We start from the raw sequence: 16,937 nt of genomic DNA, 5'->3' as shown, positions 1-16,937 counted from the left end.
GTGTGTGAGAGAGGGAGAGAGAGAGAAAAACCTCCGGTGGAAAAATGTGTATTACAGCACTGCGCTGTGGACATGCGCGGAGCTGCAGCGAATATGGCGGCATGTATCTGCTAGATAGTGAGGACGCTTCCATCAAAACAGCCTCTTCAGACGGTTGGTACGGTTCATATCTCATAATTACTCTCACTCCGAACACAAGGTTCGCGCGTGTGTGTGCTCGGAGGAGGCCGGATTGGCTGCGCCTCTGCGCAGACAGCAGTGCGTATTTACAGGGGCGTCCGTGCGGGTGGAGAGATGGTGCGCACCAGCGTTCCAGCAGGAACATGCAAGCGTGCAGATGTGCCTTCGCCGCCTGTTTACCTCCTCCCGCCGCAGCTAACGCAGTGTTTATGTCGGTTCAGTTCTGCTGCAGGACCGCGGCCGCAGCTCTCACGTCAGTTCCGAGCCCTCAGACCGACCAGTCCCGCCCACAAAATGTGACCGTAAAGCAAAAATTCGTTACGTCTTTTTGCATGAAATGTATCCTGAGCTGCTGTAAACACTCTGCTGGATAGTTAGAGTAGCTGGACGGAGCCGGGCTGCAACTGTGCGTGCACTGGGAGGAGGGGAGGGGTGTTTAGTGATGGAAGTTGCTGGCCTGAAACCGTTTCTTAAGTTCCCATCGTGGAGGTGACGCCCTGCAGCGAGTCACACCCCTCCGGCTCTCAGCAGTAATGTGATCCAGCCTGAGAACACCAGGAGACGCACGGAGTCCTCAGGCTGGCTTCATCTGGACTCACATGTTGTCAGAGGATGAGGAGACATCTTCTGCTTCAGATCAGTTTCTTGATTAAAACATTAACGTGGGACGAATGAGGAAAAGACAAAAATCAAGTAACCCCCCCACCCCAGCAAAACCCTCAATTTATCTTTACATTATATTGAAGGTTAATCACATCAATTTTCTTTAATAAGAAATTTGGAATTTATCTCTACAAAAATAGTGTTAGCTCATGAAACCTTTATTTTAAGGTTTTACTAGTTTCATATCTTTATTTAATGTATTCTGACAGACACAGACCTGGATTTTAATGTGGTTTGAGTCAGTCAAAAATAACCCAATAAAATGATTAGTCTTCAAATAGGATTGTCAAACTTTTTAATCTATAAAATCTTATGAGAAATATCTTCACCTTCATCAGAATTTTCCCTACATTATATATATATAAAATCCACAGACAAAACATGGCAGATAAATACTTATTCTGCTTTGCAATTTGAAAAATGAAATTTGATTATTCAGAAATCTACAGCAGCACCTAGTGAAAAAAAAATAGTGAAAAGGTGTGTAAGATTTAGTTTTTAGCTTTACTTATTATTATTTTACTTCCTGAACAGAATATTGTTTCTGTAATTTGGCTTTAGTGTCCAAAGGAATTCAATTGAAAATTAAATTTCAAGTTATTCTTTTAAATTTATATTGCTGACTGGATGCGTCATTTGTTTCCGTTTTCTGTGCAAACCCTGGAAATTTGTCTTTTGAATATTACCTCAGTGCAGTAATTGTCATTTTCCTCTTTAACGTTTTTGGAAATAATACATTTTTAAGAGTTTAAAACAAAGATATCCTCATTAATGTCAGATAAAAGAGGAAAATCATCAAAATGTCACATTGAATTGAGCGTGTTTGGAGTCTGAAATGAATAAATGAGGATCAGAGAAAATGAAAAATGAACAGTTTGCTTTGATTTGTGGCACAAAATGTCACATTTGCTATGGATATTATAGCAAATTGTTTTGGGCTTTGTTGATATTTTAACCATGAATTTCCTTAGCCTATCTGCTGTTGGCATCTAAAGTTCTATTTTTTGGTTTTAAAATAACAAAGAATGTCTGACATTACTTTAAAATTTCAGAAACAACATATAAATATCAGCACGTGTTGAATCTTTAATCTTAATCTTTAAATCTTTAATCTTTAGGGCATGTGTGAGGTCGTTTATCACCTCCTGAGGCAGTAAAAATGAAGTAGTTCCTGGTCTGCAGGACTTTTCCTCTGAGCCTGTTGAGTGAGGAAGACTCAGGAGGAAGACCTGTGAGCCCGTCTGCAGAGTCGTGCTCCTTTTCATGTAGCCCCCACATCCACATCCTTAATGGCTTTTTATGGCAGCTTGGAATCTTTATGGCTCCTTTTGGCTCAATGGGATTTGCTGCTGATGGGGGAGTGGAGATGGGGGGAGTGGTATCTTCAGATGGAGGGAGAGGAACGCTTCAGATACAAAACAGAATGGGAGACACGGCCCCTTCGGGAGATTTTCCTCATTGTGTTTGGAGTCTGTTCCTAATTTTTGGAAGATTTGGCTCTTTTTGTGTCTTCCCTCAGCTGTCTTCACATGGAGTGGGACTTTGCTCAGGTCTCTGCACACTGGAATCCAGAATTTTTGCCTAAGAGAGTGCGGTAGTAGGTTTTAGGGTGTTGATTTGTGCTTAACTGTTGTAGATTATATGAGCGCTGACTCGTCTGAGCAACAAACACTTTGCAGAAATGTGAGGAGTTTGTAAATGGAACCTACCTTTGTTCTGTCATCTGCAATAATGATTAATAATAACTAGAAAGGTAAATTGTGTTTTTAGGTAATTTGACAGTTTAAGTAGTACAAAATCAGCATTTAAAACAGGCCAATAGTCAGAATCTCAAAATATTATGAGTGATTTATCACAGGTTTCTAAACTCCTTGTAGACTAAAGTCTGTTATAAATGAGTAATTCACTAAAACAATGCTGCTGTGCCATGGAAGTAACAGCAGAGATTGCCTAATCGAGCAGGTGTCGGTGGACTTTGTTAGCATGTTCCACTCCAGCAGAGTTGGAATCTGTTACAGGTTGATTCTAAACTGCATTCTCGCTTAAATGTGTCCTTTTATTTGAAGATGTGCCTCCCTTGATTTAATCAGTGTCTCCTCTTCAGTGTCTGCGTAGGTAAAAGCCGCTAAAAGCCCCCGTGTCCTCTGCAAGAGCACTTTCCCCTCAGCATGGGCCGAACACCACACAGAGGTAAGCCCCCCCTCACGACCTTTAAACTGATGTTTTCCCTCATTTAATTAAACTTTTTCTTTTCTGCGCGTCAGATTAATTTCCTTTTTGCCTTGAACTGCTTCAAACCCATGTTTTATGCCGCAGTAATTACAGCCTGCGCTTCAGTCTCCCCCAAACCCTGATGAGCGTTTCAATCATCTTTTGATTCCAGATCAGAAAGAGGAGAAGGAAAGACGGAGCAGCATCTCAGCAGGCTCTGCCCTCGACAAATCCAACGGTTGGTATCTCTGATCTCGCCCCACTTCCCCTCCTTTGTTAGTCTTTTCATAAGCCCCCCGAATGAAATCTTTTTGACTTATTAGCCAGTGAGCCTCAGTGGGTTTTGGGGTTAGTCTTGTATTACTGCATGTAAATAACTGCTGCTGTGTTCCTCCTGGCTTAACAAAAAGAAGATAAATGTTGAGCAGGCTACATAAACCTGAGACTAATGTGACAACTAGTCTACAGTGAGTGAATATATAAGCAGACGAACGTGCTGACAGATTAATAACTGGTCATTTAGGCTCAGTGGTGGCTGCCCCGTTCCTTCCTCTCAGTATTCAGTGTTGCTTTTCTGTTGGAATTGTTGGTAGAACCTTTCAGCTGGGAAGACTACCTGAGAGAGACTTCTTCTATTGCAGCGTCGCCTACGTGCTTCAAACAGGTAGCTTGATCTATATTGTTAAGATCCTGTGTTCATTTTCTTGATGGTTGTTGATCTGTGTGAAGATATTCCGTATTTCTGCTGTATTCCATGCCCTCCCCCTCCCCCCGCAGTCCAGAGTCCCCCCTTCCAATGAATTCAAAGCAGGTATGAAACTTGAAGCCCGCGACCCCCGCAACTCCAACTCTGTCTGCATTGCGACGGTGATGGGCATGATGGGTATTCGCCTGCGCCTGCGTCTGGACGGCAGCGACAACACCAACGACTTCTGGAGACTGATCGACTCGTCCGACATCCAGCCGATAGGGACCTGTGAGAGGAACGGAGACATGCTGCAGCCACCGCTGGGTCAGCGCCCCAAACTCTTTGCAGGAGTTTCCACTCCTGACCTGCTTTTCTCCAGGATCACATTTTAAAAACACGAACAAAGAATTTGCTTTTAAATCCAGTTTTTTCACTCAGTGTTATTTTTTAACTCCAGGCTGCTGGAAAACAACACATCAAATACTGCCTGCAGTATTTGATGTGTTGTTTTTACTTACTTTAAGTGATTTCACTTGTTATTTTTGTCATTCTTATGAAAATAATTAGAAAAGTAAAGTCTAAGTCAGTCTTCTGCTTGTCTCATCTTTTTATGCACACCTGATCTTCAGCGTCTTCAGTCCCAAATGTCTGAACTTTTGTCTCCCACTCGTCTGTGTGCAGGTTTCAGGATGAATGCGTCTTCGTGGCCCATGTTCCTCCTGCGGACCCTGAGTGGGGCAGAGATGGCCCCCGCCTCTGCCTTTAAAAAGGTAATCACACCTAAGTCATGCTGCTAAACCCCTGGATGTCCCTAAAGGCCCAGGCTAATGTCTAATATTAATTTTGGCATTTAAATGTGACCTAAAACTCAAGGGTTTCTCATGTCTTCATAAAAACTTGAAAGGCTCCCTGTTCTCCATATCTAATAAAGGTTATTATTATTATTGTTGTTGTTGATTTGTAAGCCACATCAGTACTGAGCATACGATAAATCTCGTCATGATTAGGAACCCCCCAGTCCCACTAAAAACTACTTCCAGCCTGGTATGAAGCTGGAGGCTGTGGACAGGAAGAACCCCTACCTTATTTGTCCTGCAACAGTGGGAGAGGTCAGAGGTCAGGAGATCTTCGTCATGTTTGATGGCTGGCGAGGCGCCTTCGACTACTGGTGTCCCTTCGACTCCAGAGACATCTTCCCCGTGGGATGGTGCACTCTGACCAAACACACTTTACAGCCACCGGGAAACTTCTGTAAGTCACTTTTTCTCTCTCATTAGCTTGCTTTTTAATAACTACTGATAACAGATCAGTCACATTCTGTATCCATAACATTATAAAAATCAATTGGATGAATCTTTATTTTAAAGGTCAACAATAAATATAAATAGCCGCAAATTTGCTTGTATATTATTTTCTGTAAGTGGAAGAAGTTCATTTTGCAGAAAAGTTCTATGACAAAAACAATAATTGATTATCTCATTGACTGCCTGCCTTTCCCTTGTTTAAAAATCAAATAATTATTTTTTTAATGATCATTAGGCCATTTAAGTAAATCCAGGGGACACATATCCAGTTTACCAGTTCCCAAATGGCTAAATATTTCTTGTGCCATGAGTTATTTGAAAGCGAATATAGATCAGCAGCAAATATTGGACATGAAATCCGTTTATCAGATTATTTGCCATTTCTTTTCTTTTCTTGTTATTGTTTTGAGTAACAGGCTTTGTCGACCTGTTGTGTTACCACTTGTGACCGCTAGAGGGAAGCAGAGCACAAACGGAATCCCTGCAATCCCTAAATCAAAATAACTCGACCGTTTGTTTAGAGTTTGTTGGCCATTTGGATTAGTTTATGAGGTATAATTAGTCCTGCGGATACAAAGCGCTTAAGATATGTAATAAAGCACACTTGTATTTAAAAAGGCAATAGCTTTCTTTCATATTGTGAGAGAATTCTATCTGCTTCAGATTAAACTGCAGAAAATAATTTTCTTTTTCCTATTCATCTGGTAAGCTTTTGTATTTTACATGACATATCTGATAAAAATTTTAAGTGTTTTTTCTTTTAATTTATTGATTAGGCTTTTGCACTGCTCATGAATCATTCTTGAAGTCATCAATTATTAACAGTAATTTTCAGGACTGATGTGACTGGCTATTCACTTTTGTCATTTGTCTTTTTGGTTATGCTTTCATGCCAATGTAGATGGGACAAAGAAATGGAAACACCATGGTCTGCAGTTACTGATCAATTCTTTAAAAAAGCAGAAACACCCTTGAATGCGACATTTCTTCAAAACGCATCAAATTTTATTTTCATCCATTCAACACTCTATTTAAAAATGTCCATTGAGAGGTTTAAGGCTTCTCTAGAGTCCTGCCCCATTTCCATATCATTGACCTATGGATGTTTTCACTGGCCTGTGTTTGTTCTGAACACTATTCATGCCGTCAGTCGTGTCTTTAGAGGCAGCAGCTTTGCTCGAGATCAGAAAATGTCACCTCCTCTGACTGTACATATTTTTCGGACTAATTTACGGTAGTCTTTGCTTTGTTGGAGAACCAAGTCAGTCTGTGTCTCTGTGACCTCCTCTGACCTCCTGCAGAGGCTCTCCTTTCCTCCTGCAGAGTTCCCCAAAGGTCCATCTTCAATATATTTATCTGTTATTTTACATATATTTTATGTTACTTTACATATACAAAGTTTTTTTAAATGTGATTTTATGTAATTCCTGACTGCACTCCCCTAAAGAGTGTTTACATGTCAGCTAGCTTAAAACTTTTCTATTGCAATTAAGCCTAAATAACACATTAATATTTATGGTTACAATATATAAAGCCATCTGACCTAATATATTATACAGTTTGTATTGATAAAACAATTATCCAGATTATCATTTGAAAAAAATTATGAAATAGAGTGTTAATTAATTAAATTAAAGGAAATTTAATTCAGACTACTAATTATCAGTCAGGGTGTAATTACCAGCTAATTACTCTGAGCTCTTGCGGAACTACCGCTGTGTGATTTTCACATTATTAGAGATTAGCTGCTCAGTTTCTGTAGACATTTGTCACCCTTAAAGGCTGTTTTTTGACTAAAGATGTTTTTTAAAGTTTTGCGACTAAAGAAATTGCATCAGTTTTTTTCATGTCACTCCTCATGTTGGCTGAAATGATCCGGGCTCCATCAGAAAGCGTCTGGCTTTTAACCCAGACTTACAGACGTCTTGGCTACTGTAACGCTTGTGTGTTGTGTGTGTGTGTGTGTTTTCTTGGATTTTCCCTCTTTGTTGATGGATTGCAGCAGTCGAGTTAGTGGCCTGCAGCTTGTTTATGTGTACATAAGCCAGGCTGATCTGACGAAACACTGGCTTAAACACTGGCCAGCCATGTGACACCTTCATCCGTGTCCTTCACCAGCAGCTAGATTTAATATCTTTTTATCTAATATTTAATTGTGTCTCTTCATCATTAACACCCAGTTGGAGCTTAGTCAAGTTGTGAGTCTTGACTTGAAAGGAGGTGTTACAAATAAAGTTGGCTTAGCAATTAACTTACTATTAAAGTCTTTATAAAGTATGATTTATAAATATTGACATCACAGATCTTGTTTAGTCCTACATTCAGTGGTTATTGTGTTCAAGTTATATAAAAACCTAATTTATTAATATAATCTAACATCACAGAAGAGGGTTCCTGTAATCATTCTTATTCCGTGGGTTGCTCACAGGTACTAAAAATTTTCACAAACAAGTTACTTTATATATATATTTTTTTAAATAGCTGAAAAAATAATGCAAAAGGAAAATGTGTGCATACCGAAGCAGATTTGCATCACATAAACACATTTTCTGGACAGGATTTTTTGTGCCATAGTAATAAAGCGCCCTCTCTATCCATATTTATATTTTTCTCAACAAAACCTTGTAATTGAGAGAAGGCGGAGAATAGAATCCTCCAGACAGCCCCTGCATATTTATAGGTGAACAGTAGAGCTCGGCTGAAGTGTTAATGAGCTGTTAATTAGTTTTATATGTGCGATAAAGGAATGCCAGACACTCTAATTATTTATACATTTGGAATTTCTAATTTAAACTGTCCTGTTTTGACCCAGCTACCTATTTTTACAAGACGCTATGCCAGGACTTTGTGTTATAATTAACTAACTACATTCACCACGCAAAACTGCATCTTTATTTTAGCATTAAATCAGGTCACTGTAGCATTTTAACTCTAGCATGTTTGTTATTTCATGTCGAAGCGTGCGAAAAGAATTAGACCTCTATCTAATTTTCAAAATGTTTTTACAAATGACCAGAATATGCCAGACACTTTACTGTCATTAAAGTAATACTCAACATTTCTATTTTATCAGTGAATTTCCTTTATTTTAAACATCATGAACGCAATTTGCACTTTATACTGCCAATTAATCTCATTCAAAGGAAGCGTATTGGCAATAATAAAGACGGACTGCACATGCTACGATTCTTAAAACCATAATCTAATATCCTTAGATAGGCTTTTTCTTTCATGAACAACATTGGCTCTGCATGTTGTCCATTCAGAAGCAGATTAAGACATTTCACCCTGAAGGGACTTTTCCCATGCAGGCTTCCTCTGACTGCGGCCCGCATTGTTGCAGAGCCAGGGGTGATATCGGGCCATGTCAAAGTTTCCTGACGCTGGACTCGGCCGTCTTTCATCGGGGACTGCCTGAATGGTTTAGGGTTACACAGAGGTGACGCCTCCCTCTGGGTCCTGAGAGGTTGTGTGTGGAGAGAAAGCTTTGCTTCTGTGTGCACCGACTTCAGGAGTCGGCCCCTTTTTCAATCAAGACACCTCAGATCCACTTTAACCTTTTACCCCCTCCTGCCCTTCTCTCCATCCCCCATCCGCTCCTGGAGCTCCACCGTTAACCCCTCTCTCCCGCTCTCCCTCCCCCACAGGCTCACAAGCTCACGCTAAAGCAGGTGACCGATGTAGTCTGTCCATATAGCCTACAGATAACATGAATAAAAGGCTCAACTCCCCTCCCCATCCCACCCTCCCTCTCTCCTTTCTCCCCACTTTACCCCTCCTTAGCACTTATGCAAATCCTCCCCCCTAGCCCCCGTAAGCCTCCTCCTCCTCATTCATCGGGAGGGGAAACCGTGCAGGGGCTTCAGCAGCAGTGTGGGCTTTGTTGTGGGCGACTGCCAGGGAGTAAAAAAGACGAAAGCAGCTGATGGGAGACAATTAAGTTGTAGACAAGGAGGCTAAAAATCCAGAAAGTTCAGAAAACAAGGAAGAGAGAAGAGAACCCATCAGGCCAGACTGACTTTCTTAGAGAGAACCAGGAAGCAGCTGCCGACAGTGACAACATTGTTACGGATATATCAGTCCCACTACCACCACTTCCTCCACCACTGCAGAGAGCCACAGCTCCAGTTCTGGCTGTAGCACCAGCAGATGGTTTACTGGTGAGTCTGCTATTCTTACGGTAAATGAAAGTGTTTGGGAGGAGGTGGGGGGTGTCGTTTTTTTAGGTTGTTCTCTATTGGGTAAAGTTTTAATGGTAGCGTTTTACTCCGTGTTGGTGTTTGTGCCACTTGAAGTGAAACACTACACAAGCTGAAATAGTTTGATAGTTTAAAAATCCGGAAATCCAAGTTACAGAACTGCATTTTTTTAACGTTACCTTTTTTGGGTGGGGGGTAAAATATTAAAAATGGGAAGTCAGAGTTAAATTTGCTCATACGTGCAGCAGCTTCCTGCTCTGGAGAAAAGATTTAAGATCCTTTTTCGCACATTTTTCTTTGTTTGGCTTGAAGACATTTGGACTTTTCTTGGCTTGCTTTAAGAGAGCGGAGGCTGGCTGAAAGATGTTTGTGTAGTTGACAGTATTCTTTGCATGCACGTCCATGTGTTTTTGATCACGTGCCTTTTTTTGTGTGGCCCTCATAAATAATTACTTTGCTGCAGGCTCAGTAAGATTTTCCACTGCACTGATTTAAAATACTTTTAAGTTTTCAACATTTATGTATACATAGGTATATGTAGTATTTATAGGAGTGTGTAGTTTTTTTTTAAAGTTTCCCTAAGACCGATACTCATTGTGCCTTGTGTGTTAAGTTTATACTCTTACTGTTTAAGTGACTTCCACTTTCAAAACATTTCTCTCATACACACACCCATACATGCACAAAAGTGCGCTTACACACACCTGAAGCTACACTTTATAACTTTCATACAGCCTTGTGTGTGTGTGTGTGCGTGTGTGTGTGTGTGTGGTTGAATGGACTGTTTGCTCTAAGGAGGAGGTGCCTTTTGGGGGGAGTTGTAATTAGATGAGAGGCAACTCCAAGCAGGCCCTCCCCCCACGTCCCAGACAACAGAGACACACTTCTCAGCGACCTGGTTCTCATGAGTGCATGTGCGTGCACACACATACATACATACACACACACACACGATTGCATGTGCACATGTCTCCTCGGGCTGTGGCTTATGCCAGCAGGTCGGTAAGAACTATAGTCATGATCAGAACCATATGTCTCTGTTTTGCTTGCTAGACATGCTCTACTCAAGTTTGTAATTTTCTTGATTTGCATCTTAACAGTTTAAAAAACTACACATTGTTTAAATACAGTAATAGACACAATATATATTTTTTTAAATTTCAATTATTTCAGAATTGTCAGGCCTTTTACTGGTAAAAGAGACTAATATGTCCGTTCCTTGAACAAAAATCTCTATGTTACTTTTATTTAAAGCACATATTTAAATTTTAACTGATAAAAGGGCATCACAGCACTCCATTTGGTATAAAAGCTGATGTATCAGTGATAGTGGAGCTCTTATTCTACTGGTGAATAACTTCACTCCACCATCTTTAACACTAATTATTAAAGGCAATGAGAGCAGACCTGGATGGCTGAAAGCAAGAAGAGACTTTCTGATTTTTTTTTTATTAAATAGAAAATCATTCATGAACAAATAGACACATGAACCACAAAGATAGGCCAGGAATGCAGTGGGTGGTACAGATCAGGAGACCAGTGTTTAAGCAGCTAAACCTTTCTAATGATTTAGAAGGGTTGTGATCAGTTGTCTTACAGCTTTTAATTGTGATGATTTTTTAATTGTTTGACTTGGTTGAATCAGACAGTACTGAAAATGAATGCACCTCTTCATCCCCTTAATTGATGTTCTGCGTCAAGTAAAAATGTGTTCTTATGCATTTTATTTTGAATAAAAGTTCATCTAGGCCTCCAGGGTGGTGTTTGCTCATATTGAGAATGTTCTAAGCCGTATTCTGGTTACATTACTGCTATTTCCTCCCATCCAAAACCATGCCGATTGTAACAGCCCCTGTGCAGCCCTCTTATTAGGAAAAAGTGGCATTTGTCAAAAACAATGTAAGGATGTGACAGTCATTAAAACAAAACTGTTGGAAAACTGTGTTTAAAAACCCTTCCTGGCCACTCCAATGAACATTTCTGGTTCCATCACTGGCTCTGTCATTAAATCCTTGCAAACCAAACTGGCAGGATTTACAAGTCTGACTACATAAAGTTTCCACATATGTCAAAAACCCTGCGATTCTTAAGACACCTTTGAGAAAAATTAAAGTCTTTGGTTAAAACAGATCGCTCATCGTCAGAAAGCATTGAATGAAATGCATTCATAAGCAGCCTGTTTTTTTGAAGTGTCAGTTAAACATGCAGAGGTGTTCTCCAAAGTAAACGTTATCTTGAAACAGTATACGGGGGGAATGACACTAATCTCCAGGGGGAAAACGGTACGTGTTGCCTTGGTGCCATCACATAACATGAATGGATTAGATTTTCAGTGGGAGATCACAGTCGGCCCCCCTACTCTATTTCCTATGGTGAATTAGAAGCCGCTGATACTGATTGGTGCCCCGCAAACAAACTTTAATCTGCCTTCGTTGAGCTTACAGCTGTGTGAAATAAGTGTGCCACCATGCTAGCTGGTTTGGTCCTCTGAGAATGTGCTTTGTGTGACCATGTCTGAAACCAAATACTGGTCTTTTCTGGAGGCACATTCATGTGCCCTCTAAATAAACAGCTTTCAGGGCCCCCTCAGAGAATACCATAAGGCTTCCACATTCTCTTCATATCGCCTCAGTCAAGTGGCTCTAATGAAAGCCTCGGTCCCCGAAGAGCTTTACGCTCCCTCAGGTTGCTGCTTTCAGTAAGCCATGAGTTTGTATTTAAATATGAGATGTTATCTTTCTCTTTTTTGCCTCTCTTTCATTCACTTTCTTTTTTTTGTTTTCTTTCTTTCACATGTTCAATACGATGATTTTGTTATCAAGTCTGATTCAATGCTCCAGACTGAATAGGAGCCCTATTGTGTTGTTTTGCTCTGCTGACATGCCAGCTATTGCCTTTTATTGTATTTCTGTTTGACCACCTGCTAGCTATCCTGAGCTAAAAATAAAAAAATGGAGCATGTTCTTCAGCAGGAGTCGACATGTGCCGCATGCACCAACTGGTTTTAACTTGACATGAACATGGAGCATTATGTTAAGAGTGTTCCACCACCATTTTCATGGAGTATGGGTAATATCTGTCTTAGCTTGCAAACACCAACTTCTCTAAATTTGAAAACACATTCAATATTTTGATATTATATTTGTTTATGCTCATATTATTTAAGATAAAATGTTATTGCTTCACTATAATCAATATTTTAGATGTCATTTGGGAAATCATCTAGTGGACAGGTCGTCTCAAAGATGTGACTTTTGACACATTTGAGGAGTGTTAGGGGCTTTGTACAAAGGACCTGCCACTATAAATGTGCTCTAAATGCAAACCTTATTGACTTTAGTAAGATTTCTCAACAATACGCTTTTATTTTCACCTGCACACGCTTTTGCATATGCAAATATGTCATCAAATATTTTTGAATTGTTGCTTTATCCACACAAAACCTTTGGTTTGCAAATGATATGTCATAGTTCCAGTACAAATGTCCTATTTCCTCCATCCACAGTTACCCTCCCTGGTGCTCTCCTTGCTCCTGTGTCTTCCACCTCATCCTCCTTCAGCACACGTCGTTCCTCTGCCCACTCTTCCTCATCCATGCAGACGTCCTACCGACTGCCAAACCCCTTACCGCCCCTACCGGTGCGGAAGGGTGTCCGAGGCCGTCGTCCAAAGTCGCAGACTATTGCTCTGTTGAAGGCAGCAGCCGAGGCTGCAGCGGCGGCAGCAGTAAACGGAACCTCACTCAGTCCTGCAAGAACTGCCTTTGAGGGTCAGTTGGCACCAAGACCACACAAGAAGAGAGGGCCCAAGCCCAAAAACAAGGTGAGTTACAGCTTTTATGAGCTATCATTCCAAGATCCAGGAATAGTCCCATTTTTATTAACTGTAATAAGCAGAAATAGGTTTGCGTGTATTGAGGGAACGAGGCTTGATGTGGAGCACAATTAACATATGAGAAGCTGCGGCATCTGCTTCAGGTCACCTTTAATAAATCATTTATTAACTGCATTTGTTATGGAGTTAATGAGAGTGTCTGCTTATTTTTAACTGCAGAAGAAGCCTCGAGTGGTCCAATCCCATGGGGCATCATCAGTTCCAACACCACCACCAGACACCCGATTGAGCACCAGTCACATCTCTACTGAGAACAACCATGGAAACGGCTCAAATGTAGTTTGCACAGGTGTGAATACAGTGAATACACGCATCAACTATGACGATTAACTGTGTTGTTATTCCCATTAGGTTTATTAAAGATTCCCGCTGGTTAATCTTTAAATTTTTGTCTTCCCAGTTTGCGTGTATGTGAACAAGCATGGAGCCTATGGCCCACATCTTGACCGGAAACTGGTCCAGCAGCTTCCTGACCACTTTGGTCCAGCTCCCGTTAATGCAGTCCTCCAGCAGGCGGTTCAGGCCTGTGTGGACTGCACATACCAGCCTTCTGTGCTGCTGTCATTCCTGCAAAGCCAGTCACACACAGGAGGAGAAGTTATCCGAGGTAAAGAAAAGGGTAGCCCCCAAGTCTCCATTAAGGATTTCTCCAAAACTGTTCTTTTAAACTGTCCTTATTAAACCTTTTATAGGAAATCAGTCAAATCAAAAGGTGTTCAGAGACACTCCGTTGGGTCAGAGTAGAGATGAGTGAAATAATAGACAGTCTATGGCATCAGGTGATGTCTGTAATCAGAGATGACAAGTGCATCTAACCTGGTTTGGGATGCTGGGATTGTTTCTCCCTTGGGAATTTAGATTTTGAAAGCTGTGGATGGGGTATGATTTTGTGTGTGTGGGCAAGCTTGGCTTGGGTGGGAGGTGCATTGTGAGATGGGTTGAAAAAATTATGTTTGTGCTTATTAAGGGGAGGGTGCTAACCCTGAGCCATCTGCTACTCTTTCCCTGCCCATCTATGAATGCATTAAACATAAGTGTGTGTTTTCTTGTGCTGTGCAGTGCGATCAGAACATGGCATCCGCTACGTGAAGCTACCCACCGCCTCCAGTACATCCTCTGTGCTACGGTTCTTGGAAAACATGTGCCAGTATCTGGAAAGTGACTGTCTTTTCAGCTCGCAGCCTTTCAGCCCCTTTAACAATAATGTGCGCTTTTACAACAGGACAAAGTCAGGTGGGCAGAATATGTGGAGGAAGTAAAAGCATAACCATAAAGCTTTAATTGAAATTCTATACCATGCACAATAATGCATGTGTGTATATATAACCACACATATAGATGACTTTATAAACATATATATGTGTATATTATTTTTCTCATGAAGCAGAACCACTGTCTCACAATGAAAACGGGGTGTCCAATGACAATTCTACAAAGGATCCTGCTGGTGGCGCCATTCACGCCTCATCAGACTACAGAGCCGCAAAGAAGGAGCGGCCGTATTATCCGGGTCAGACACACACGCCACCACCTCTGCGACGTGTCAGCTCCAACCCCACTGAGCTCGGCCCAGTGTCAGCACATAGACGAGTGGAAGGTAGGGCCACCACTGGCCTCCACGACTAAATCGCTAATTCTAACCTTAAACCTAACCCTAATTCTAACCTTAACTAAAGCAACATTCTTACCTTAATCCTAAAACCTTCAAAAAGAGCTACAAAATGAGACTTGACAGAATGTCCTCATTTTGCAGATGAAATTCACATTCTGATCCTCACCATGTACCCTGTATGAGAACACACGCACACACACACACACACACACACACATACCCCGAGTCACTGAATTCTAATATTCTTGTGTGGTGTCTGTTGATGCTAGCAACGACCCGTTGCCCATGGACGGGAAACAAAGCCATTGTTTCACTGCTTCTCTGTCCTCTTCCACCTTTATTCCGAGCAGCCAGTTCAACAACTGGCCCCGACCATTTAAAACAAGACAAAGACACTTCGGCGAATGATGCCTCCTCCTGGTCAGTTGATGACGTCATCCGGTTTGTTCAGGAGGCTGATCCACAGACACTGGGCCCACACATTGATCTCTTCAGGAAGCATGTAAGTACTATTGGGCGTAATGATTACACGTGAACGCATGGAAAAGATGCTAAAATCTCTTGTCCAATGTAGAGGAACTGGGTTGGTACTTCAGTGATGGCAAATGCTTGATAGATGTGGAATTATGAGCAAGATTTATATCAGATTAACTTTAACGATTCTTTAACAACAACCTCCCTCAGCTCCCTGTCTCCAGCGATTAGCCGCTGATTGAATTGTTCTGAGAGGAAATGCCTGTCGTATTCTCATATTTTACGTGGCGCGCCCACTTTCTTTCTCCTCAGGAGATTGACGGCAAAGCACTGATGCTGCTGCGCAGTGACATCATCATGAAGTACATGGGACTCAAGCTGGGGCCAGCACTCAAACTCTGTCATCACATTGAGAAACTGAAACAGACCAAACAATAAAGGAGGGAGACGTTCTTCCTCCCCTTCTCCTCGCTGGCAGCCACATCTCTTACTCTCCATTTCATCTCTGGAGTAGATGTTTCCGGAGGGATGCTCTGCAGTTGGCTAGTTCAGGTACTGGTGGCGATCGCCTCGCGATGCAATAAAGTTCGTGAAAGAGTGGTGGTCGCGTCTCTTTCTCGGACATGTGGAAGAGTTTCTTTCAAATGTGTGGAAGGAGCCACCTCGTACCGTACTTGAGGGACCCCTACCTAAGTGTTTTTTTTCAGCAGAGGGGTTCTTATTAACCCTGGCAGCGTGGGGCTGGTATAAATGTAGGGCAGGGCAGACTCTAAATGTAGAAAACCGGTTTCTGAAGTCTTTTGTGTTTTCTGTGTTAGAGGACATCTAACGTGAGTGGGTTCAGCCTGGGCTCTGACTTCCCTACAGGTTTGTACTGTGCTTTGCACCTCGCATATGTTACATACATGTAGGTGTGTTGAGAGGAAATACTGACATTTAAACACAGATAAGCCCCAATGTCAAAGCTGTTTACTTCTTTTGTTCAAGTGCTCCTGGGAGAACAATTCATGAGAAACCCTTTTGTATAAAGTCAGACAAAAAGTTGTTCTTTTTAAATATCATTTTGTACTTCCTCAAAGTGTACCAACCAACCTATAATCAGCGTATTTGTAATCAGATTAATTTCTGCCTGAACTTATCTTTGCGTGGATCATCAATTAACTACCTGCAGGATGATGTTGTGTCCAGGTGATAATTCAGGTCTTAGTATTTATTGGATGGTGGAAATATAGGTTTTTCTGAACATTTCAGAACCGTTTTCGCAGACCAAACTATTTGTGTCCTACCTGCGTTTCACACTGTTGCTCTCCTGTAGTGGTAACAAGTTGATACTTGAATTCATGTTGCTTTAATGTGAACCTCAGGTTTTAGGTCGGGGTTTGTTTTGTTGAAGATATTTTACATCATTGTTTTGTGTTCGTTATAGAGGGACTGCACGGTAACCACCTATGAGTATTTTTTAATGCCTTTGTCATCAACTACTCAGCAGCATTTCACATATGTGTATATATGTTTTTACTGTACGTTCAATAAAAAAGTTTGTTAAATATGTTTAGTATACATTTGCACAATTAAATGTTTATCCACCGACTTTCAACTTTTTCTATTCCAGTGCTAAAATTTTGATTTGGAACAGGCCAAAATGAAGTGATGGATTAGGATTTTGTGTAGAGTTACAGTTCTTTCTTGCTTACATGCCATCGGGGGTCTTT

The 16,937-nt window shown here is 41.2% G+C and overlaps 1 protein-coding gene across 3 annotated transcripts; it reads left to right on the top strand.

Annotated features, from left to right (window-relative positions):
* Positions 1-16,815, top strand: scml2 (Scm polycomb group protein like 2). Of its 3 annotated transcripts, none has more exons than XM_057013011.1 (14): positions 1-153; positions 2,948-3,033; positions 3,227-3,292; positions 3,648-3,718; positions 3,832-4,066; positions 4,424-4,512; positions 4,750-4,993; positions 12,751-13,067; positions 13,299-13,428; positions 13,540-13,746; positions 14,199-14,372; positions 14,524-14,736; positions 15,102-15,253; positions 15,538-16,815. In XM_057013011.1, exons 2-14 carry the CDS (start codon positions 3,012-3,014, stop codon positions 15,661-15,663), a joined length of 2,046 nt encoding a protein of 681 aa, XP_056868991.1. In that variant the 5' UTR covers positions 1-153; positions 2,948-3,011; the 3' UTR covers positions 15,664-16,815. The 3 variants fall into 3 exon arrangements, with proteins under 3 accessions (XP_056868991.1, XP_056869001.1, XP_056868983.1); XM_057013021.1 differs by having other exon boundaries at positions 7-157; positions 14,527-14,736; XM_057013003.1 differs by having other exon boundaries at positions 7-157.
* Positions 16,816-16,937: the final 122 nt, after the last annotated feature.

Source organism: Takifugu flavidus, chromosome 2, assembly GCF_003711565.1.
Source record: "Takifugu flavidus isolate HTHZ2018 chromosome 2, ASM371156v2, whole genome shotgun sequence".
Lineage (NCBI taxonomy): Eukaryota > Metazoa > Chordata > Actinopteri > Tetraodontiformes > Tetraodontidae > Takifugu > Takifugu flavidus.
This window is presented reverse-complemented; position numbering and strand designations above follow the sequence as displayed.

Excerpts from the sequence above, each read along its gene's own strand:
- scml2 (XM_057013011.1), top strand. The coding sequence starts at position 3,012 with ATGGGCCGAACACCACACAGAG. Across the intron at positions 4,994-12,750 it reads ACAGCCACCGGGAAACTTCT|TTACCCTCCCTGGTGCTCTC; the intron begins GTAAGTCACTTT and ends CTCCATCCACAG. Across the intron at positions 13,429-13,539 it reads CTCAAATGTAGTTTGCACAG|TTTGCGTGTATGTGAACAAG; the intron begins GTGTGAATACAG and ends TTGTCTTCCCAG.